Source organism: Corvus cornix, chromosome 4 (assembly GCF_000738735.6).
Source record: "Corvus cornix cornix isolate S_Up_H32 chromosome 4, ASM73873v5, whole genome shotgun sequence".
Classification (NCBI taxonomy): Eukaryota; Metazoa; Chordata; class Aves; order Passeriformes; family Corvidae; genus Corvus; species Corvus cornix.
The window spans coordinates 50,589,771-50,615,344 of record NC_046334.1 but is presented as its reverse complement, the minus strand read 5'-3'; the positions used below and the strand labels follow the sequence as shown (position 1 = coordinate 50,615,344).

General features: G+C 40.4%; 1 protein-coding gene across 10 annotated transcripts in view; it reads left to right on the top strand.

Annotated features, from left to right (window-relative positions):
- TBC1D1 (TBC1 domain family member 1) overlaps positions 1–25,574 on the top strand; it is a 101,457-nt gene that overhangs the window by 23,380 nt on the left and 52,503 nt on the right. For 9 of the 10 annotated variants that reach the window (XM_019287269.3, XM_039550887.1, XM_039550890.1 and 6 more), the window contains exon 3: positions 24,830–25,363. In XM_019287269.3, the coding sequence (XP_019142814.3) occupies positions 24,830–25,363 (534 nt within the window). Of the gene's footprint in view, positions 1–8,442; positions 8,611–24,829; positions 25,364–25,574 lie in introns of those variants that run through there. The other variant, XM_039550891.1, reaches the window with a different exon arrangement.

The following is a 25,574-nucleotide window of genomic DNA, read 5'->3' as shown; positions in this document are numbered from 1 at the left end:
ACAACCTGTGGTGAGGGACTGTGTTTGGTCTGTGTGGATCCGTGTTTGTGGATGGCTGACTCAGCACGCAAAGTCTTCCATTGTTGTGGCAGAGGAGCGGAAGCGCAGTCAGCACATGTGGCTGAAATGTGCAGTGGTGACTTACAGTAGTATATCCTGAGCCCTTTGAAGCGATGCAGCTTTATCAAAACAACAAAAGAGCCATAAGGATAAATCCCGTTGCTGTATTTTAAAAGCCTCTCTATTGTGTGTTGTATTTCACAAATGTTTTCCAGTGTGTTTTTTAGGAGTTAAAACAGAATTGTCTTAAAATAACTAAATGTGCAATGTTGTTTGTAATGAAACCTGGAACTGCAAATTTCTGAATGGAAAGCCAGCTGAATCATGGGGAAAGTGGTTTTTCAGATTGGTAAAGACAGTGTTTGAATCTTGGTTTTAAAGATGGTTTATTGCCTTTTTGTGGCTTTCACTGTAATTGAAAGACAGTATGACTTAGCCAAAAATACAAAGGCAAGGAGTCCACATCACTGGCAAAGATACACTCAATGGGTTAATAAGCCTGCAGAAGAGGGTAGGAAGGGGAGAGATTAGAAACAGTAAGTTAAAAATGTGTGCAAGGGAACATTGCTGATAAAGTTTTCCACTTGCAACACAGCTGAGAAGGAATATAATCAACAGTACAACATAACAAAATAAAAATCACAGATAATTTAACAAAAAGGTAGATTTATATGCTCCATACAAAATTACTGTACATGCAAATTATTATGCTTGTAGGTTCCAGTGGTATTCTCAACTTCAGATTACACTGGAAATATCTAGGGAAGGACTGTGCTGCAGCTTGCAATCAAATGGAAGGCTGGTGATGAGAAGTGATGCAGAGCAAGGGTTGGGCAGGCAGCTGAGTGCACTTCTTAATCAACTGCAAGGGGCTGCTGTAGTTCTCATGTGGCTGCTGCAGTTCTCCCACCAGGGTTTTGTCCAAGAGCACCGGAGCAGGGAGGCTTATGATATGAGGGCAACATTACAGAAATTAAAATTTCTTCAGCTTGATTCTGGAAAAGAACAGGACAATATGGTATTTTTTTCCTCTTTTTATCTATGCTTGAGATCCATAAGGATATAGTAACAACTTGGTCTGTGATTTTGGTGGGAGCAATTCTCAAATGAATAGCTTTTACACTCAGATTCTCATCATATGTGAACTGCAATATAGTTCCATTGACTGGAGGTAAGTTCTGGACCCTACACCTACTGAGAGATAAGCCTGAACTGATAGCTCTTATTGTTAAGCAATTCCCAGGAAAACCAAGAATATTTTGGTTTGGGGGTAGAATAGTTAACACTTAAAGTTTTATTTTAACTGTTGGAGTTTTTTCAGTTCACTGAAATGGGGGTTGTTTTAGAGTATGTGAACTACAGTATAAGCCCATTAGAATCTGTGCACTGTCTATGGGGATTGTGGCTGAATTGAATGATGAGAAATCAATGCTGTTAGAAATAGATTTAATTAAGTTATTAATTGTGGAGAACTGAGAAGACTGGCTATTTTTCATGGCTCTCCATACTGTGGAACTCAATATACTTCCCTCGTCTCCTACTGTTGCAACTGAAGTTCACAAAATAATATGCCTAGGGCAATGGGACTATTTTTTTGTCTATAGTTAATTATGAATCTATAGTTAATTATGTGAACAAAGAGCTGGGCTATAACTCTGTAAAACAATGCATACAATTGCTTATTTTATATTACTCATCACTAGAGTGTTCTAGTAGGCTACAGTAAATGTGGACTAACTAAACTAACATGAAGTCCCATGTAATGGAAATAGGCATTCATAATATACATGTCTCCCATAGCATATGGGGAATTGATAAAATTAAAATTATGTTTGGGTTTTAACCAGTCAAATGAGACATGTCATGTTCTGTTCATGGTTTTCCTCAATACTTTCTAGACATTTTTTACTCTATAACTTATCTATTATTGGAAGTAGAAGTGCTTAGTAGTTTGGGGGTTTTTTCCCACTGTGAGGTAGTGCTTCTTTGCAAAGGAAATGAGACCTACCTTCAAATGAATTGGGTTTTTTTCCCATCTGACTTGAGTTAATCATATAAGCTTTAAGATCAACAAACACTCTAAGTATAACTTTTAATTAATTGCATTTTGAAAATGTTTTTAAAACTTTAAGAGGTTTTTTTTTTCTCCTGAGACCTGTGAGTGCTTGTCACAAGGAAGCAGCAGGAAGCTGATGGAAAAGGGTGCAAAGTCCTTTCAGGGCCATGTATCTAGTGCCAGGGGACATTAATGGCAATTTGATTTTCACATCTTTTGCATCCCAGTGCTGCATGATTTTTAAAATAAGCACTCTTGCATAATTAGTATTTTATAGTTTATCCAGTTGTGTCTGGGTGTCCATGCAGGTGTGTGTCATCCCTGTGGCATTTGCTGCTCTCTCCCCAGAGCCACCTCAGCATTCTGGAGAGCTCAGCTAAGTTATCCCTCAGTTTGGTGACACTGAGAAGACCAAAAGTTACTGCCCTACACGGAGGAAAAACAGGAGATTTCCAGCTGTTTTAGCTACAGTCAAGACTTAGCTGATGATCTCAAGGGCTTGACCTGTGTATTTGTCATTGCACACTGGGAGCATCCCCATTTACTTTGAGCTCTGTGATTTGCTTCTGCAGTTTCCTAGTTTGCTCTGCCTGTTTTCTGCTTTTCCTGCTAGTTTCACAGCTTCCACAAAACCCTCATTACTAGACAGAATAAATGCATGGAACCTCTGATGTCTCTTTGTGGCAATTCCCTGCTGTGCTTTGAGTTTTCCCTGTTGCACGTTTGCCACATCATCCTTGTGGGTTTTTTGCATCCAACTATCCAGATCAAAGTGATCTCTTCACAAGAAATCTTCATAAGTCTTACTTGGACTTATCTGTAGATTCAGGCTGTGTTTTGTCACTCATTTATAGAGATCTGATCATTTGATTACAATTAGATCGCTCAGCAGTGCACATTTCATCTTGGTCAAATGCAGACATATGATTATGCTTGAGTGGAATTAGTCAGACCCCATGGCAAAGTTCTTGGCAGCTTTAAGCTTTATTTTCTGTCTGTGGGAAGACAAAAAATACTCAATCCAGCATAAAGCTTGCCAATCCAAAGTTTGCTCATCAATGTTTTTTGAAGTGTTTGAAGTGGCACTATGATTTCAGTCCAGACGAGCATTTTGCATCAGATGACCCTAATGTTTATGAATGGACACTAATGGATCCTAAAGCTAGATTGTGTTAACTGTTACGCTGATTTTGTATAGCCTTGGTTACCTTTACAGGATGATGAGTTCCACATGCTGTGAGTAGTATTTTCTCCAGTCCCTTGTTTGACTAAGGATTTCACCAAAACCCTTCCACTCTGAACTTTCTGGAGCAAGTAAATTATCCATTCCATTCAAGATAACTGACTGATCATCCCAGCATCTGCTATCACCTACAACTGCCTTCTAACAGGGCATAAGAAGAGCAAAACCATTTTCTCTAGATACAACTTTTCAAATGAAAAGAAGAACACCTAAATACTTTTTTGTCCAAAACAGACCCATGGGGAAGAATCTGGAGATAATGGTAGCCAACCAGGAAAGCTACTTCAACCTTATAAGGTATTTTATCATCTAATACTCTCATGACCTCTCTCCAGTTGATCTAACCCTGCCTCTAGGATATTACTTGTCCAAGGAGGACTTCAATTCCACTGTCTGCTGAGTGAGCAACGTGGCCCATGTGCTCTTACGCTTCTCTCCTACAGGTGTAGAATCACCTTTCCCTTCACATCTTGCTTTCCCTCAGTCCTCCTGCTGAGGTACAGGATCCCAAATGAGCCTCAGCACATGGTAACCTTTTATGCTCTGACGCTGTTGGATAGCAAAGGGATAGTGGTGGTAGGGAAGAGGACAGATAGCCCATCACCAACACAACTTTTCATTCCTGAACGAGAAATCCTAATATCACTTACATCAAAGCATTTTAGCAATTACAAATTTTGTGGTGGAAAAGACAATTATAAGTAAGCTAAACCTACAGGAGAGGTTGGAAAGGACTCTGCTGCTGAATCAGTGCCCAACACTCTGGTGAGGAACTCTTCTGTCTGCCACACAGGGAGTGAATTGCAAGTTATCTTTGGGCACTGGCCCAATGTCAGCATTTTTCGTGTTTGCTACTGGTTAGCAAATAGCCAGAACATTTCACTCACAGTACTAAGAAGATTATACAAATCATTGTCATTTCTGTTTCCACCGAGTGACTAGAAACCACTAAGAAAGACATCCCAGGTGGTTTGGTGAAAGCTGGATTTCATCTTTAGCATGGCTCCTTATGCACTTCGAATTAAAGGAACAGCCACTGCCAGTCTGTGGTTAGGTGTCAGGTCTTGCTGTTGTCTTTCATCAGGGGGCTGGCACAGATCTGGTTTGGTGAAGTAATTTGGTTTTATGATTAATATTTTATTTTGTATTGAGAAAAATGTTTGCTTATAATTTAGACAAAAGAAGTAACAAAGCTTATTCTTTTCTTCACCACAGTATCTATTCAGAAGCCACTGAGTTAGGCTTGGTTGAGTCTTTGGATAGGAGGAAATGCAGAGGATTCATTATTCTTTTCCTTTGCTGGATTCAGTTGAATAATTTTTTGCATCTTGCATCATATGAAGGTGCCATAAAAGTCTGGTGCTTACTTAGACGTCTCTGTTTTGGTGTGTTTTATTACAGCTGCATCTAAGAACCAAAACATTATTACATTTTGAATTTGCATCACAAACAATACTCTCACAGTAGTTACTTTGTTCCTCTCTTTTTTCTCTGATAAAGTAGAAACCATCACACCTGGAATGAGAAAGGATGAGACAATACTGGGGGAAATCCTGAAGAATGGTGAGAAATAAGTGATAAAGGATAAAAATTGTGGGTGTTTTTAAACAAAGACCAAATATTGGAAAGTGATAATTAAATGGCAGGCATATTTTTTTCTTGCATTTTTTTCACCTGAATTTATCAAGACCTTCTTGTGTACAGGGAGGAAGGAGACAAGTGAAACTTGTAAGTGAATGTGGACAGAGGGCATAATTCATGAGAAGAATAACTGCCAAAACATGTTTAAGTACAATTCAGAAGAAAAAGCTTTAGATGGGAATGGTGTCTGCTTTAAAACCACCACTAGTGTTAACACAAAAGCAACAGGAGAGGCCAGTTCTCAGGTACCACAGTTGTGGCTATACCCTTAATGCAAGTTCTTGTGAGACATTATTCAGTGATGACACACTGTGAAGAGTCACAAAAATATTTATTACATTAATTAATCCTAGAGAAAGCTGAAATCAGAGGACAATGAGTCAGAAATACTCCTCTTTTGAGTTAAAAGGTCAACTGCACCCTCCTTTCTTCCTAATATTTCCTTATGTCTCCTTTCTCTTTTCATCTCTCATTCTCCAAATGGCTTCTTTTAATGGAGAAAACTTTGTTGGAGAAAAAATGATGAGGGTATTTGTGTATGTGTAAATTTATGTAGGAAACATAAATCTGTAAAACAGAAATCTGTAAAACAGAAAGATCACCTTTCTGATGATGTAAGCTTTAAGTTGTGGCTTTGATGTATTGTAATTGTTGTTGTATTAAAAACAGCCACAAATATTTTGCTAATACTTTCCATGATAACATGGAACAGCTTATAGGACTGAGAGGTTTATTTTGATTTTAAGAGATCATACACTTGGATAAGATGGTGTCAAGTGCTACTTACTGTTTATGCAATACAGATATTACTCCCTGGCCCTGAATTTTTCCATTTTCCCAAAATGGGTATGTAGTATTTTTGGAGATACAGTTATCTACACAAGCCAAACTTAAAATACTGAAATACAGAGGTTTTGTTTTTAGAAATTTGAACATCCTGAAAAATTAATGCAGTTATTGTTCCCACTACATTACTAAATGCATCTTTTTTGGAAGGTAAGCAACACAGTGACCTTTTCATTTACACTGAAGAATTTCATGCATTCCTAACTGTTTTTATAGCTGAACACTTAAGCCTCACTTCCAGCTGTTTCCCAAATGCCAAAGTGTGCCCACTCCTCCTTCCTTCAAGGCTGGCATCTGTCATCTTTGTTTAACAGATGAACTAAAGCAGAGAGAGCAGTTATGTAGCATACCTGAAAGTCATGTTAACAGCAGAAGCTAGAATTCATTCATTGTTACTCTCCTAATTCAGAGTCTTCACCACAAGACCACGCTTCTTCCCAATCCTATAGAAGCATGTAGAAGTTTTCAGAGTGCATTTGAAATCATACAAATGTCACTGTAACACCTACATGTAACAGTAGGAAGTTAAGTAGTGTGAAGTTACACACTGGAGATCGCTGTTTGAGCCAGTTGCAGACAGGGCGAGAAGCCAGATATCCTGACTGACATCAGTGTTTAATGTGGACTCAGGGGGAGATGTGTGTATTGTTAGTTTAAAATTGTGTAAAGATGCCAGTCAGGAAGGGGGAGCTGGAAAAACTCCCAAGCTGGCAGCTCCTCAGAGAAAGGGGAAGAAATAATTATTTAGAAGTAATATTGTTCACACTCAGCGTTAGAGAAATGAGACTCTTGAGACTCTTAGGCTACCATCAAATATAGTGGTTATACTGTACAACTATGAGCAGCACATAATGAGGAGCATTCTGCCTTGCTCTTGCCCTCAGTTGCTTTATGAAATAAAAGCAGACCTGGTTCTGTACTTCAGATGATAGTACTTGTCAGGTTCTGAGTTTAAGGCCCTGAGAACAGATGTAATTTTTTCATGTATGTGCTCTGTACATCATAAACAGTAGCAGCAGTGAAAATTTCTCTATCATACCAGTAAAGCCTTTAGAGACTGCTACCAGAATGGGTGTCAGTCAAATTTAGTCACTTATTGGGCTTATGGCTAAGAACATCTGTACAATCAAAATGTCCACGGCCACTATCATAATGACAGAGAGAGCCATTGGCCATCCTTGTGACTTGTCTTTATCCATAGAACTATTAGAAAATTGAACTCTATTGTCCTTTTATGAAGATCTGAAATGTATTTGTTAAGGTTTTAATTTCAGAAACTGTAGCTTAGGTACAGCCTGAGAAGAGCTGCTTTTGTGTTGCCCTCTCATCCCTCTGCGGCCCATTACAGACATACACCAGTGCTAGGGCACTCACCAGCACAGCATTAGGAGGTGATAGAGCTCTCTGGCAGCTCGCTGCCTTGCTTTCTTTGCATGAACCAAACCCAGGGCTGCAGTATCATGCAGTCTAGGGCAAGGGCCAAAACAACCTCTTTTCTGCCTTGGTGACCTGTGAGATTGGCTTTACTTCTCCCCAGCCCATGTGTGTGGATGTCACTCTTTCCCTCCTGTTTTCATTTAATAACTCAAACAACTGGAGCAGTGTCAGCTCTAACCCAGAGATCATTCCATTGGCCGTAAGTGTGCAAGTGCAAGCATATGAAGGGCATTATCCCAGTGGAGTAGGCTGTCTTGGTCAGAGTGTCTTTGGGCAAAACGAAGAGCTGAATTTGGCACTTCATCATCTAACTTTGACCAGTTGAATTTTATTGAGAAGTGCAGAACAGACCCCTATGCTTTCCTGTTACAAGTGTGCAAATCTAGTTCTTCATGTTGTTTCTGTGAGGTGGTAGAAAATAAAGGGCTTTTTGTTTAGGACCCAGTGGATTATTTCCTGTGAACTCCAAGCCTTTTTTCTTTTCCTAGTTCTGTGACCTTCCTCCAAACTCAGGAAACTTAGTTGTTTCGGGCAGCCCAACGGCAACTGAGAAGAGGAGGGGGATGTTCACAGCCGGCTCAGCCGGAGCAACGACAGGAATGAGCAGCATTCCTGGTTGAGTGGCAAGTAACATCCCAGGACCTGCCGGAAACAAGTACACTACTGTCTGGTCTTCTACGACAGTCTGATTTCTGGAAGTTGAGCTGCTAGCGTGTGATGTCAAATGGCATTAGCTAACACGAATGGCAAGACAGACTGGAAATGTAACATTTCACAGTGGTTTCAAACAGATGATTTTCCCTCGATCCTTTAATGTGAGGAATGACTTCGATGCCGGGATGTTCGCAGAAAGTTTTAGTTACGAATCCCGTCGTCAGCGCTGAATTACGTGGCCGGGCAGCGCTTGGCGGCCGCCGGCGGTTGTCTGCGTTGCCGGGCGCGCTGCCGGAGGGCGAGCCCCCTCCCTTCCCGAGCCCGCTCCCTTCCCGCCCGCCGGGAGCGGGGCCCGCAGCCCGGGCGCGGGGAGCCCCGCCGGAGGCGGAGCGCGGCGGGGGCGGGACGCGGCCGCGGCCCTTCCTTTCCCTTCCCTTACCTTCCCGCCCCGCAGCCCGCGGCTGCAGCCGGCGCCGCCACGGGCAGCGTCCCCGCGCGGAGCGCTCGCGGTGCCGCCGGCCGGCACAGCTCGGGAGGCCGGGCGGGCCGGTCCCCTCCCGGCGCATGAGGCGGCGGCAGCGCCGGGCGGGAGAGGCGGAGAGGAGCGACCGGAGCCAGGGATCGCCGCGCCGGAGCCCCTAGGATGTCACCATTGTTCAGCTGGGTGGCCAAGGTAGGCGGCGCGGCGCCCGCCGCCCTCCGCGCTCGGGCAGCAAAGTCCAGCCGTAGGGCTTGCAGATATTCGCGTGTAATTTCAAGGCAAGTCAGTCATCTCTGGGAAGGGAGCAGAGCCCTGCTGTATTGTTCAGCCAGGGAAAAGGAGGGGCACTCCAAGTGACCAGTAAAGGTAACCTGCTGTCAGACGTGGCTTGGGTTTAGGGGCTAAAAGCGAAGCTGGAGGTCTGGCTGACTTGTTCAACGTTGCTGCGGATCTGCAAAAGGGGAGAGCTGTAATTAAAACTGCTCAGAAGGCCTGATCTTAGTGCCTGTTGGAGTCTAACGCTACTTGTGTACTCTGAGGAATGTGTAACAGCGCTCCCACTGTTTGTTTTGGACTCGTTTTTTCCCTGTTTTTTGTCATGCTCTTAATTTATGAAGAACAATAAGTTGGATTTTAGTGGGACACTTACATGTTTCACTGTGGTAAAGCATGTGTTGGGGTGGCTTCTTCGTCTGTGTGTCTAGGGCTTCAGTAGGATTTTCCACTGTAACTGAAATTACATATGGATGCAAAGCAGTAAAGATGGTTAAAGATCTCTAGAATATATTTTTGAGCTGCTGTTTAAAAAAATTCCAATGGAACAGTCATTCTGAATTTAAAATGAGCTGCAAATGATATTCTGTCTCGAGGCACAGTTTAACGTGTAGAAGAGGACAAGTGTGTGAAACAGCTGTATGACAGGCAAGAATTGTAGGTTCCTTGAATGAATTAGCTGGGGAAAAAGACTTTATCTTGAAATTTAACAGACAGCGTAGGCTGCTAGGCAGACCACATAAAACCTGGTTCGCTCTTCTCTGTTGTCAGGTGTAAATGGTCAGTTGCTTAATTACTTCTATTTCCCTGTTCCTGAATATTTAACAGGTGGAATACCAACCCTGGGAAGATGGTAAGAGGGAATTGCTTGATATGTGACTGTTGCCTTTGTTCAAATTCTCAGATAGAAGGATTTGCTCTATTCTGTCTTGAAAGGAGACTGCTGAATTTTAGACACACCCTGAAAAATCGAAATGTATCCTTCTCTCTTTCCACTTGCCTTTTTTTCTCTGGGTGAAGACCTGTTGGGTGGAGCACGTGTAGTTGCCTCTGCTGTCATGTCTCAGGCTCTGTCTCATGCATAACATGAGGCCCGGTTTGCCGTGTTATGTGAGGGAACGATACCGGCTGATGTCCGTGCCGACTCCTGTAAATGTGCCGGTCTCCTATACAGATGGCTGCTCTTAAAGATGAGCGGTGCCGCTGAGTACATACTTCAAGGATGCCCCCAAGGGATGCCCCATTTCCTTCCCTCGTTGTTCACTTGTCAGCTGGGCAAGGCAGCTGGTCGGAGAGGAGTTGGTCTTGGAAGAGGTCAGAACTTGTAGCACACGGAGCTAGCTCACTGTGTTTTTAGAGAAACAAGCTCTTGCACAAACACACTTCTAACTGCTTTTAGGAGTGCTTTCTGGGCTTTCAAAACTAATTATTTCAATGCTGGTTCCTCACAACTACTTAGTTTTATTCTTTTGATGGCCATTAATTGTCAGCACTAATTTGGGAGGGAAAGCAAAGCAGTGTACTTAGACATATCAAATGAGGCTTGTGAATAGAGAAGGCTTTCCTGCCTGCCAAAATCTGATCAGTAAAAATGTAGGAGCTGTTGCTGTGGGATTTCAACACAAATGCAAGCCTTTCCAGTTTTTATAAGATGGTGGCCCATTCCAGAACAGGGAAAGACTGTGGGATGGGGGGGGGGGCAGGGGAGGCGGGGAGGAGGAAACTGCCCTCCTCGAAGCAAAGCTGTCCCCTTGCATCTATTACTTAAAAATGAGTGACCCCCCACTTGAGCAACGTAAGTGTTTAGACTCACCATGCAAGTCGCCAGGCCTGCAGATGAAGCAACATGTGAAGGAATTTACTCCCATGTGCTATAAAATCGGTTTTCCTGGTGTTTGTATAAACATTACCTTTTAATATATCTTCTTTACACATTTTACATGCAGCTTTATCCAGCTTGTCTCTTACCTACACACAGGCTCTTCAGGGCTGAGTTTTGCAGTGCTGCCAGGCTCAGCCATAGGGCCCATTCTGGGCTGGAGGATAAAGCTCTACTTGAGTCTCACGTAGATTGATGTTGCCCCCACTGGCCATATGGATGCTGGCTAAACCCCTGAATGATGTCTCTGTGGATAATGAATTCTAAAGTACTGACTTGTTTTGGTCTCCTAAAATTATTTAAATAAAAAAGAATAGTTATACCTGTTTTTCCTGCATGGTTTGGTACAAAGTTAGACAACTGACTTAAGGGAAACCTTTGACTAAGCACCTAAAAGCATAGTCTCTTGAAAGTGTAAACTGTTTGCACTGTTCTGAGTAGAAAATGCAGTTGCTTTTGTAGATACACAAAGACTGTTCATATTCAGTTTAGGTCACTGAAGTAACTGCTATAAAAAGTAATCATTGTGGGGTTGAAAAAAGTCAGAGCTTTCAGTCTCAAAAAAAAAAAAGACATGCAGATTTTTAGTGGTAAACTTGCACATCATTAATTAATTAGTAGGAGATACTAATACAGTGATAAGTGTTAAAAGTGATTTTCTTTCTGTTCCTATATTTAATACAGCTTTAGTTAAAAAAAAAAATTAGTCTTACTTCCTTACAAATTGCTTAATTTTATAATGCAAGTTTCTATTCCGAAGCAGCTTGACAGCAACCAGAATTAGAGAACTGATTGCTGAAGAAATAGAAACAGTTCTTAATGCAAGAAATTGTATAAATAGAGAATTTTGAGCAAATGTGTCCTCAGATTCTCAGCTAGGGAAAGGCCTGTTCCCAGTTCCCTCCTATGGGGAACTGAGAGCAAGAGTGTGTTGCTGAAGCCTGAGGAACCTCCAACCTCCAGCACTGGCAAAAAAGGGTGGGGTTACAGTGTAGCTGTCCCGAGCTGGGTTGGCTAATCTTGGACCTTGAGTTGAGCAGCTGATTGTTTGGATTCCTTCTCCTGTGAAAAATCAGATTTTAGGGTGTATTTACAGTAGATGCTCTGAAATTCCCAATAACAAAACAAGAAGTAAGTTTTAGTTTGGCTTGGGTTTTCTTCAAGGATTTCTGAGTCAGAATGGCCTATGAGCTTTCCTCAGTTTGGGAAGCTCTCAAGCCATCAAAGTTTCTATCCTATTCAGTGCAACGAGCCATGGCTACTTGGCATGTGCCATGAAACATTACTGAAGAAGTAATCATAATAATATTGGAAATTTCACTTATATTTCTTGTAATCCTAATTTAGCTTTATATGCTGTGTTAGAATTGATCTTGCTGGTGTTTTGCCATCATTCCTACTATTTTCTATAAACAGTGCCTAGTAGACCTCTGGAGGAGCATGCATGGGAATAATAATATACTTCTTAGTTTAGGTCAGAAGCTACAAATGAAATTAATTTGCCTTCTGCAAAGGAATGAAGAGGAATGAGAGACTGAAAATCAGGATGGCCAAGAAATCCCCTCCTGCTTTTTTTTTCCTTTTTAAGAGTGTTCTGAAAGGATGATCTTGGCTTTTTTGCTGGTCTGTTCTAGGGTATATCACACTCATTTATGAGGTTGTTTTGCTCCAGTTTAACTGACATGCCTCTTTCTTTTATTCCCAACAGCTTCCAGCAAAGTTGAGCACCTTTGGGCATCTTTAATCCCTCAGTGAATGACTTACGTTTTAGTCAAACAAATCAAGTTTTGGTCTCTTCAGGAGCCATCATAACTAGGCATTTTAACACTGTCTAAAGCAAAAAATCTTACACATTTGTTAAACCTGTCTTACTTTTAAGCCCATCTTACTTAGGATTGGGTAGGTGAGTAAGTGGTGGTGGTGGTATTTTATGGAGTGCAACTCTTGTTTGTGCTAGTGCATTTACCCCTCATAACCCTTTTGGTAAATTAATTTGAATACTTGCATACTGTATCAAGAATCAAGTAGTTAATAGAGAACTAGTGCCAGGCAAGAATTGGGAATCACTGAGGAGGGAAGGCTCAAAAGCCATAGTTTTCCTTGTGGAAGAATCTCCTTGAAGCCATTGATGCTGTGGGTAGGGCTGAAAGGACAGACCCTCGCTTGTCTCCCAGGCTGGATGCCAGCAACGTAGCAAAGAGAAAGTGCAGATTTCTGCCAGAGCTGTGTTTTGGTGCCCAAGTTTGCACAATGCCCTTGTCACAGAACACTGTGTTTCCGCTCAGTGTGATTCTCCAGGTCAGTTTATGTTGGGGTAAAATGTTGCTACCAATTGACAGCTTTCAGATAAATGCAGATTATCACAAAATACCAAGCAGTTAAAATGTACTGTTTTCTGTATGCCAGTCTCTCCCTGCCTTTCCCTGCAGGGGCCTGGGTGATGACTGAGGAATATGCGCTCAGCATTTGAAATGAAGTCAGTCCGGTGGTGAAACCCCTCAGTTACTCAGCAGTTAAGTTCCCTTTGGAAAGGTTTTCTTTTATTCTTCATCCTTCCATTTCTTTTTCTGCATGCCAAGCTCAAATTGCACCTGCTCTGCTTAGATGTTCCCCATTTGGTGGGAGAGGGCTGGAATATAGTCACTCATGTGGCTTTTATGTGGCTGCGCAGGTGTAGTAGGGCAGTGTCCTCTGCATTTGTCAGGTACATTAGGGGTGCTTAGTAAGGAGTAGAGCTTTCCACAGAGAAATTCCTGGCCATGTAGATTGCAGTTTAGCAAGGTTTTTCTCTTGAATCATTTATGCCTTTCTGAAATATTTCTCATGAGTATCTTCTTTCAGGTTCATGTTGACCTTCAGATTTAACAAGCCAAGCCCGACAAGGTAGCTGAGCTTGCTCTTTTGTACAAGTTCTGTCCTCTGCAATTCAAAACAGAACTTTTAGCCTCTAGTCAAATGCTGTTTGCTTTTCTTTGCTGAAAAGCACTCTGGAAGTTGGTGCTTGCTGTCTTCATGTGGTTAACACGTTCTGAGCCAACCACTAGCAAAACTGCTAGTAAATTCTGCAGGATCAGGGAAAACCCCAGGTCCTATCAAAGATGCATAATACAACTAAGGGTTTGTTTGGATTTTTTGCCATATATACATATATCTGCAGCACTGCAGTTTAACTTTATTTGCCTTACATTTCATGATTTAAAATACTGTTTCATGTCATAGACTTTTTTGAAAGGCTACTGTAATGAAGCTGTCTTTATGTGTACTAGAGGTGTTTCTGAGAACACCAAAGCAGCAGTTCCACTCTGGATCCCATAAATATCCTTAGAGAAAAGTCAGGTAAAGAACCTCTTTACAGTCTGTAATTTCCCATCATCCTTAATGTAGAAGCAGCAGCATTTCTGAGAAAACCTCTGCTTTAACGGGTTGTTGGAACTTTTTTACTGTACCATCTAATAAAGGCTTTAAGTACTTTAAGAAGTCTTTTGAACCATTTTATTTTGAATTTGAAGGAGCTGAGGTTGTGTGTGGTGTACAGAGGTTGACTAATGACTTAACAAGTAAATCCTCAATGGAATTATACAATTATTATTCAATTAAAGGAATTACATCTTGGCTTTTTTTTTTTTTCCCCATTGGAAGCCTTTACAGATCAACTGTTCAAGCTGAAATGCTTATGGATGCCAATGACTGAGAGGAAAAAAATTCTCAGCCTCTGTTTTGGTAGTATTTTATGTATCAGTTAAGATACACAAAATATGTCAAGAGATGCTTACTAATTTCTATGGGGAGGTGAGGCCATAGATCTGGGAAGAGCAGCCAGAACTCAGAGAGCAGAAGGTGAGGCAAGGGAATGACTAGCTACTGTGTATTGGTTTTATCACTGAGTTAACTGTACTGAATTGTATCTGAATTGTTTTCAGTTATTCTTGCTTTTTAACCAAGTTACAATACTTAAGCATGAGATGCATTAATGCATAAATATAGAAATTCAGTAGTAGCATTTTCACAGAATCACAGAATAAGCTGTATTGGAAGGGACCCACAAGGATGAAGTCCAAGTCTCGGCCCTGCACAAGACACCCCAAGAGTCACATTCACGTGCGTTATCCAAACACTTCTGACTGGAAGTCACATGCAGTGAAATTTATCACAAAATGAGGTTTAGTTCTGTTTAAATGAGTGAAAATTTCAGGGCTGAAGAGGTTATCTGGAATTTCTGTGGCTTCTGTCTGTTATTAACTGAAGCAATGTGAAGAGAGCATAAAAGTCTTTGTTGTCTTCCATTCTCAGGACACTGTGTGTGTAAGCACAAGTGTCGATGATCACATTTTAAAACCAAACCAAAAATTATTCATGGCTGGAGTATCTGGAAGTTTCTTCCCAACTCAAAAGTTGCTAGCTTTGGACATGTGAATGTTTCCCTTTATATCCTTGTAGCACCATCACTATAATCAAAAGCATGGGGTTTTTTTTCCAGGGGAAACCTTTGATATGCAGCTACCAAACAGGATTTTCAGGTACAGATATTCTGTGAAATTGCAGGTTTGGGGAAAAGAGGCTGCTTATGCATAGTTGCACAGGCGCACTCCCTGCTTCTGAAAATGCAAAGCTGAGCTAACTAAACAGCTCCTTTCTTTTTCAATCAAACATTTTTCAATCAAACATTTTGGGAAATAATCACATTTATGTGATTATTTCAAGGAGCTCTGTAGCCAAATATCTTACTTTTACCCGATCTTAACGGTTGCCTCTCTACATTTACTGAACTATTGGTCTGCTGCTGTAGTACCAATGAGGTGAGCTCACTGAAGCTGTTGTCATGGAAATTTGGATGGTTGGCACTAAATGTTTCATGCTGGTTTTGTTTCTGTGGTACTTTTTATAGCTTCCAATGTCCTCAGATGCAAGTAATGGAAAAGGAAATTTGTAGAAGTGCTTTGGAGTTTTAGACAATTATGCATGTACAAGGGGCCTCTCTTTAAAACTGGTGCTATGTACCCAGAACCTGAACCAGTAATATGTGCTGGAATTTCAGATTTGGGTATGTCCCATTGGAATATAACCTACAGAATTTGTCATTCTGTGAGAGCAACATTTCTGCTTGACGTACAGTCATTGAAGGCTGATTTTTTTTTTAGACGAAAGCATATTTTTTATACATGGACAAAGTTCATGCAGCTGATGTGGTTTTGTTTATGAAGCATGGAGTCATATAAAAATTATTTATTGCAGGTTGTTATAATTCAGTCAGCATTTTTTCTTCTGTTTTACAGCAGAGAAAGACGAAAACTGGTGAACTAACTGCTCTTTTAAGTGAAAGTCAGAGTAGTTTTCATGGGATGTTTAGTCATTACTTTCCCATCCTGTTCTCCTGTGAGTTGACCTGAGGCAGATGAAATCTGTTACTATATGACAAAGCAGCAAGTGTGCTCATCCACAAGCAAGTTAGTTCACCAGGATTTTTTACCAGTCAGGCAGAATGGTGGAAAAAGCTGATCAGCTTCTTCACTCTGGTTCCCTTGGGGCCTTTATAAGTTTAATGTTCCAGTAAGATTCTTCTGATTAAAAATGTCATCTGTCCCTGTGCCTCCCACCAGCCCTAGGAGGAAGGTCTGTGTGGCTGTCTGTTTCCTCAGGAAGTCTGTCAGCTCTGTTGTCAGAGTAAGAGGGATGGTGTTTCACTCTGCTGCAGATAAAACTTGCACATCACTCAATCAAAAGCATCCATAGGCTGACTTCCCCTCTCTGCCCTCCTCCATGAGACTCTCAAAATAAATTTTGAAGGGAGGGGGATTTTGACATGCATTTGGGTCAGCTATCAAGAAGGTTGTATCAGAAATAACTGTAGTTGTAATAAGGAGACACATCAGCAATGGAGTTTTCCTCCCTTCTTGTTTGGAGTTGGATATTGATAAAAAGGACAGAAGAATTTCAGGCTTTTTTTTTAATTGCAAAGAAATTGTATTCACTTCTGTCTGTTTTGTTAACCCCTATTTTGCCAGTTGTACCATTTTGATAACTGCCAGAAGCCCAAGAGCAAAGGAGACCGGGAGAGAGCCTGTATCCTATTGTACAAATGAAATTTAATCTGATTAATAATTTTTCAAAAAAAAATTTAGTACCTCATTTCCTGTTTAATCGTGTTATTGCCTTTCAGTTATAAAAGACAAATTCTCTCCCTCGCCTCAAAAAAAATCAAAACAGAAAAGAACTCTTGTCCTGAAAGCTTTAAAATGCCGTTGCTCTCTTTTTCCATTTATAGCTATCTAAGAATAGGCTTCCTTCTGTTTCCCACCCCATAGCCTCCAGTAAAGTCCCAGGCCTGTCTCAACCCTGTGAAGGAAGCTGCTTGCAATTCCATCTTGCACCTCTCCCAAAAAAAAAGGATTTAATCTCTGTTGATAATGAATGAGCACAGATATTTCTAGTTATTGCTTACAACAGGTGTTGCCTCGTTGTTCAGTACTCACCTTGTAAAATGTGAGCCAGGAACCCTGTAGGTATGACCAGCAACTACTTTTATGTCTTAAAATGCTGTTTTCTTATGTGAAGTTGTGTGAAAAGATACCTTTGAAACAAAGTATGGAGAAGATAACCCTGTGAAGATGTTAATGCCTTATTTGAAATATCTTTTGACATTGTTCCTTACAAGTTTATGGTACTGAATGGAAGAGCTGATAAAGCAGTACAGAATGAAAAGAAGTGGTTTTAATTTTAAGGACAGAAAGGGCTGGGCAAATATGAATTAGTGAACACCATGTACTAAGCCCACCAGGTATATGGTAGAGTATACTTCTATTCTTCCAGAAGCAGATTTTGTAGGAATGCCCCCTTCAGAGCCAGTCAGGTGCTGTTGTATTTGGAGATAGTCTAAAAGCACATGGAGACTTTCCCAACTGCAGTTTGCTTTTGGGTCATGCATTTTCATGGGGAAGGGTCCAAAAGTAAGAAGCAATCTAGGACATGGCAGTTTATTTATGGAGAGTAGCCAGCTTTTGTTGTATTTCAGGTTTCAAATAAGGTATGTCTTGAACACATGTGTAAGAAAAATCCTTAAAGTGTGTCAGCAACATGATGCATCTCTCTTGGGGAGGAAGCACCACCACAAAACAGAACAGCCCAAATTCACTAGAACACTGAGTACAATTAAATTCTATTTCTGAGCTTGATTACAGTACTCTATGAACAGATTCTGCAAATATTGGTTTGGGTTTTTTTTTTTCCGAAAGGAAAGAAAACCTTTTTGTGCCTCTTTAAATTACATTAAATGCTCTCAAACTCGCATGATTTTGCAAGTGTACTCTTTTCTGTCTGGCTGAGGAATCATGGGGAATGTTCTTGAGCTGAGATTTGTCTGTAATATTAAAAGGAATGTGATACTGTGAAAGTGGCATACAGTACTCATGACATCAGTCTGCAGTACTTCAACAGTCTTCTGGAGGTAGCACTTGATGTGTGTGGGAAGTCTAGTCCCCTTTACAGCTTTCTATGATAATGTATAAACTGTAAGAGTATGTGTTGGCTACATGGAGCTCCACTCTTGGTGCTGTGTCAGAGTCATCTCAGATGATGCTAGTGGCATTCGTCCACTCATCCAGGTCAAACAGAACTAGATTTAAACTGATGACTCTCTTCTGCCCCCCACACAATAGCCTTTGAATTTTAGTGCAGATTCATCAGCTTCTTACATGCATGCCTTCAAAATTTGAGTCTTAGTCTCCTCACCCTCACTTACCGCTTTCTCTGTGTAATGCCAATTCGAACCTTACTGAGCAAACCATGCCCACAAGTAGGCATGTGTATGATTGTTCTTCCTTTCATGGGCCCATGGTGATATTCAGCTGTTGAACTCTCCCTTATTAAGGCTGAAACAGCACCTCTGTCTTGCTTCTGCAGGTTTCACAGCCCTTCCTAAGCAGCACACCTGCAGTGTGGTTAGTCCTGCTGGCTGCTACCCTGGCTACCTCTCCCAGCCCTCTGGTTGTGCTCCAACTTGTTCTCCTTTTCAAAAGACATTCATGAGTTCTCTGGTTAAGTGAGACACCCAGTGCATCTTATGTGCTATAGAGAGAAGTGCTAGACCAGCATGTGTGGCTGGTGAAGCTGCTGAGAGTGGCACAGTTTATAGGTGTTTCATGAGCAGTGAGGATACAGCAGGAAAATTTTGGATCATACACACTGAGGAGTGAAGTCATGGAGTAAAAGTGAATTGTCTCTCTGTGCACCTGCCAGACTGTACTTAGGGAGCTGTTGGTAAGAATGTCCCTTTGGTTCTACCCCTGGTGCATTCACTATGCACAGAAAAACTGACAGGACTGAAAGAGCTGTAACTTTATTGTTCTCTGAATTAAATCTGGTTTTGAAAGTGGCTTTGTGGGAGGAATAAAAATCAACAAATAGCAAATGAAGAAAGGTGGTAATTAAAGTATTCCATAGAACCGTTTATTAAGGGTCAATGGGTAAAAGGTTTTAAAACAAGAATTGAAGTTAATGACTGGAAAAAGTCAGGGAGGTGTAAGAGACTGCAGACTAGTCTCTAAGCAAGACAACAGAAGAAAAAAAGCCCTGTGAAGACACTTGATATAAGACCTGAATACAAAAGGCCTTTCACTGAAATAGAAATCAACTGCAAAAGTGTATAACTCTTGCCTACCTTGAATTTCTGCTAATGCCAGAAAGTAAGGAAATTCTGTCTTAGTATTCCTACTTGGAACTTAGCTGGATGTGACCCCCAGCATCTCATCAAAGTTTGAAGTTTTTGCCTTGCTTTGTGTGGGAGACTGCACTGTCAGAGGTTACTTCCAAATTAAATTATTCTGTGATTTTGAAAGGAGAAATTGTGCAGTACCACAATTTAAAAGAAAAAAGAGTACCTGTGAAAGATATTAATTAAAATGCTTTAGGTATAAAAATGCCAAACTTTAAATCCTATGGGTGGAAAAAAGTGTTCAAGAAGTCAGTTGGCCGCTACTGTGGGTTAAGGAGTGGTAAGGACAGGAAATGCTGATCTGCATTGATTTCTGCACAGCTATTTTGCTACCAGCATGCAGGAAACAGACCAACTGCTTTTTATTACATATCAAACTACTGAACTAAAAACTTTTATGCCGTCTTTTTAAAAAATGCAAGTAAATACTGTGCTGTATTATCTTTTTAAGTGTTGTGTATGTTTAAAAAATTATTTTAATGTCTTCATTCTACTACTCTTACAAAATATTCCATGATTGTAATACCTTCTGGGTGACAAAAATATTGCTATGTGTCCTGATACAACTATATAGCTTCTCCCATGATTAAAAAGCTGGGTACCCTGTCTTTTCTGTAGCAGTACTCTCTACTAAAATAAAGATGGAAAGATACTAACAGCAAACAGTATTAGACTTCTTGACACATTTTATTGAGCTTGCTCTATTGATCAGAAAAAAAAAAGCAAGTAAAAGCACTTTAAAATAATTCAAATGTCCTCTCACACTTGAGTAAGCTAGCAAAATTCAATCAAAACATCTACTTGTTTCAAGAGATTTGTGAAAGATTTTTGAGGCTTTGTTCTAGCTGGGGTGGTGTGAGGCCTTCTGAGGTTCAGCCTAAGAATCTGACCCTAGTGTTTTTCAGTCTCCAGAAATTTCTGGACTCTGTTGCATAAGACCAATTCCTGTTAGCACAGGTCTGTCTTGGGTTAAACAAAACTACCTATGTCCTTGAAATCGTTAAGCCAGTCTTGAGCCCTTCACTGACCTGAAGCCTTAATGCAGAGACGGGTAAGTGTAAACTGGTAGATTTATACTGCAGGTATAAACACTACATAACATCTAGAATAATAAATTATTCCACTTTTTTCACCTAGTCCTCCCAGCTGATGTGTTAGCAGTCCTTTTTATGTGGCACATTTTGCTTTCTTATCTACTATGTATAAAAGAGAAGAGGAATATTTTTTTAGTCTGGTCTTACCAAAAGTCAGCTGTTGCATTCAGCTGTTACTGGGCTCTTTTCATTAAAATAGTTCCTAACTCTTTCTTAATACTACTGACAGGATAAAGACCTTGACCTCTTACATGCTTGTATGTAAACTTACAGGGTGACTGCTAGTTTCAAGGGGTAAAAATGCAGCTGCAAATTATGTGAGGGGAAAGAGCTGTTCTTTGCCCTTCAGATGCAGCAAACCCATGCATGCTTAAAAATTACTGCCTTTTGTCATGATTTGGTGCATGGCATCGAAGCTGTAGTTATTTGTCTTGTAAATGAGTAACATGCACTAGGAAGTCCTAGGTGTTGGTTTGTATTTTGCTTGAATACCCATGAGTCAGGCCACAAGAATACTCAGCATTTCAGTTCCCTGCTTTGTCTCTGCAAAGTAAACATTCTCATGATAGCAGAAATAATGTGGTATGCTTCAAAAAAACCCAAAAGTCCAGTGTTATTTTTAATGGTTATAGATACATGATCTTTTCTCTGTATCTAATTCAGACACTCCAAACACAAACCTTTTCCCTAGTACATTTCAGTTGTGTCTTCTGTTCAGCAGGCTTGTTTGGCTTCAAGTAATAAGAAGGTAATGCTCTGTGTTTGGTAAAGTTTCATTGTTGCTTACACTGATGTTCTATACTTAGTTTTGTGGGTTTAGGGAAATAATTTTAGGTCAGCAGTAGTGGTTTTTCTGATTACAGAAACAATCTTTATCCACTAATTACATATTTATATTAAGAAACAAGTCAGAAAACACTTAAGAATAGAAGTATGCTAGAAAAGAGAATTTGCATGGCAGGAAGAAATCATACCTGTGTGCAACAGTCTTCCCCCACTGTCTTAGCAAGTTCAGATCAGTAGGCACAATTACCAATAGGTATGTATAAAAGCAGTTGGTACCTGTATCACCAAGGTGGCACCTCAGGAGGTCGTCTTGTTCAGCCTGCTGCTCAAAGCAGGATCACCTAGAGCAGGCTGCTCAGCCCATGTCCAGTCAGAGTTTCATATCTACAAGGATGGAGACTCTGCAACCTCTCTGGGCAATCCATGCCAGCTTGTGGCCACCTTTGTAATAAAAAAAAGATTTCTTTCTTATGTTCAGAAAGAGCCCACAAGCTTTAAAAGACTCCAAGCAGCATTAACTTATTTCAGGAGCAACTTCATCCTTGCTGCTTTTTGATACAAATTGAAGAGCTATAAAACCTGATTCTGTTTACAACTTAATTAATTTTGGGAAGTTTGCAAGAGATGTGGTTACTGATCACCCAGTGGCATGCTGCTTAATCTGGAAATGTTCCAGCTGTGGTTAATAAACTTCTGGCTTCATCTTCATTCTAATAACCTGAAATAATTATAATATATTTATTTATAACTACTGTTTACTTCATTTTTATATACTCAGCATCCAGGTCTGTTTACTTGGAGAGCCAGTGTCAGAGGATACAGAGGGCAAGTGGATTGTTCATTTTCAATACTTGCATAAAAAGTCTGGAGTGGTACAGGTAGATAAAAAGAGCACACATCTTGATCAGGCAAAGAGCAGTTCCAGGGAAATAAGTATTTTGGGTTTTTTTTTCATTCATCATGGATCTTGTCTTTACTAATGAAAATAGATAAATGTTTAACATACGTAAGCATCACAGGAACGTGAGGTGGTGATTTGCTGCTTCTGGTGCTGCATCGTTTGCCTAATCAGAAGTAATAAAATTTTATTAGCAGGCTGCAAATTTTTTTAGGTCTGTAAGTGAGAACAGAAGAGTCAGTGTTTTTCAGTAAGTGTAGCACGGAAGCCAGCTGTTACTTATCAATGACATGATTCAAACCCTAGCATGTGTGAAAATAAATAAATAAATACTCCTCTTGATTTTTCATCAACAGGCCTGCTGGGTCTCCTCAGACACAAGTTTATTAACTACTGCAGAGTCCTTCTGTGTGATGTAGTGTCTTTCCCTAACCACTGCCTGTATATAAAGTATAGCCACTGTTGAATAGCTATTTTGTCAATGTCCAAGGTGTTTGATAACAGAAAACATTGAAGAAGTTAAATTCAGTAACTGCATGTATGTGCTGGATCCCTAATGCCTTGTTAGGGCTTTAGCTCAGATGCAACCCTTGCAGCACCTGCACTACTGGAAACTGTGCTTATAGGCATTGACATGTGTGTTGCTGGGGGAGCTTAACTGTGTTGAGATAGTGGCCCTCTTTGCCTGGGTGAAAGCTGATGTTCCTAGCTTTACCAAAGTAAGCAGAGTTCAGAAAATGTCTCAGTCCTTTGCTGTTGCCTCTGCAGCCTCAGCAAAAGCGGAGTTGGGATTGCTGGTCTCTGCATGTATCCTGGGCAACTCAGTAGTAAAATTGCCTGTGGCTGGTGAGTGCAGACACTCTCACAAGAGTAAAATATGTTTATTAAAAATTGCTAAAGCAGTTGCAGCTTCAAACACGGGTAGAATGAAGTTTTGTGTTTTACTGTCATTCTGATATGTTATGCCACTAACAATTGTTTCTTTGAAGGATTATTGGGTAAATAAAACTGAGGTAGACCTTAAGCTCACTGTAGAGCAAATGCATATTGTTTGAGGTACTAAAGATTTGTTAGATCCTTAATGTTCTTCTTGTATACGATTAAGAAGTTAGGCACAAAGCTGCCTGAGCCCAAGGCTTCCCAACTGGTTTGTGACATATCGGAGAATGGACTTATGAATTCCTGACCCTGCTTGTCTTGCCCATTCTTCCCTATTGTCTTTGCTGAATGATTAGCTGATGACTCATGCCTTGCACTGAAGGGTGAAGTAATGCTTCCCGAGTTCCTTGTTTGTTTTGTAATATGTACCTTACTGCTTTAAATCCGCTAGTTATATGTGTGTGCCTATCTATCTATCTGTCTATCTACTTATCTACCTACCTATCCATATCTTTATCTTTGTTTCCTTGTCTATAAAAGGAATCCTACTGAGGTCTTTATGAGCACCCAGAATATTAATTCAGTTTTCAGTGGTCAATTTTTTTTCCCTCGAAGTCCTTTGTTGTTTTGTCAGTTGGTTTATGACATTATTGCATTATGATTAAGCAATAGATAACCATAAAAATGTCTGAGAAAAACCAGAGTCCAGGTCTCCAAAATATTGTCTAGGTTTAGGGATGCCTTTTCTCATCAGGGAGATGGTTCATCTGGGCTGCTGTTTTAGTCTGCTGCTCCTGGACTTCATCCTGTACTATATGCGATCAAATACTTGTAAGTAAAGAAAGTTCCAGTTGATGCTTGACAGGGGAAATTTGTTTTGTCAGGGAATTAGCAAACTTTGAATGGATTTTTCTCAAAGTAACCTGGGTAAATAAAACAGCTGGCAGAATTAGCAGTTGTAATCATAGATATAGATGGTGGCCTCACATATTTCGTTACAGCAGGAGCAGCACAGACTGCAGAAGAACCTTAATCTCCTGGCTCAAGCAAAGCAGTGTGATGTAACCAGGCCTTGGCCTCGCAGCAGCTTAGCAGACAGCATATGCATATCACTACCTTCTAACCATATCAGCAACTGAGACCGTTTACTGTCACCACAATTGTGTCACATGGCAGTTTGGGTTCTAATTACAACATCTGTGACCTGTAGCAGATTGCTGTCTCATGGAGATGCCCTGCAAGTCATACTGTATGTGAGGTAGTATTACTTAAGAGTGTCACTTAGGACACTCGTTTAGAATAAAAATGAACATTTAAAATAATGAATATAGTTATTAAAAAATACAGCTATTTACATTTTTTTTAAAAACCCACCAAACTGCCATAACAATGTAATATGCTATTATGAAGGGGAAAGCAAATTTGAAAGAGACTCGTTAACCTACATGACGTGAGTGTTTGAGTAAGAGAAGGAAGTGAAAAATAACAGAGATTAAAAAATAACTTTACCAGTTAATTAGTCCATGGCTTCTCATATGCTTTCTGAAGTACTTCTGTCTTTCATTTTGAGATGGAATTTGTCATGTTATACTGGTTGCTTCAGGGGCAAATGTTTTACTGAAGATGATGAGCGTATCAAGGGACAAAGCTCTTTTGACAAAGTGTTGGTGATGGTGAACTCCTGGCAAGGAGATAAATCAGAAATTCCTCTTAATATTTAACTGCTATAATGTGTCTCTTGAATAAATACAAGATCACTTCAACTGGTCTTTTATTTTTGAAACTGAATCAAAGTGTCCATTCCAGGAAGATCACAACAAGGGAGCCTCTTAATTTTGCAATTTGTTTGTCATAAAGCACCGGATGCTAATGTGTATTTTTTTCCCCACCTATAGGTGCCTGAGATTATAAGCTCTATTCGACAAGCTGGAAAAATTGCCCGTCAAGAAGAGTTTCAGAGTAATCTCTCAGATGTTGAAGACCCTTTTGCCAAAAAGTTTGAGGTGCTGTTCTGTGGACGGGTAACAGTAGCACATAAAAATGCACCTCCAGCACTCATAGATGAATGCATTGAGAAATTTAATCATGCAAGTTGTACAAAAAATTCAGATTTCAACTCATCATCCCAGCAACATGAAACTTCCAATAACTTTGGAGGCTTCTCTTTCAGCAGCAAATTTCGGTCTGTATTCCAGCCCTTGGTCAGTGAAGAGGAGGAAAAAAGGCCAATTAGGAAATCTTTTTCTCAGCCTGGACTTCGTTCCTTTGCTTTTAAGAAGGATTTCCAAGAGGGAAGCCTTAGGAGTAACAGCTTTGTCAGGTCTTTTGAAGAAGATGCAATTTCACTGAACCTAAAAAGTCAACTCATCTATGGACACAGTGTTGTGCAGCCAACTGACATTGCAGAAAACCGGACTATGTTGTTTACGGTAAAGCAAGATTTGCAGCTTCTGGTGGCGTTTTCACATCTTGGAGTTTGGAGTGGAAAACACCAAAGCAGATGTTCTGACAGATGGCAGTTACTTCTTTGATAACTTAATTGCAATTACCAAAGCTTAACTGAAACTCGCCTATTTCTCTGGAGAGCATTACTTGTTAGTGCAAATTGGTTTCCATATTCAAAATAAGTTTATATTAAAT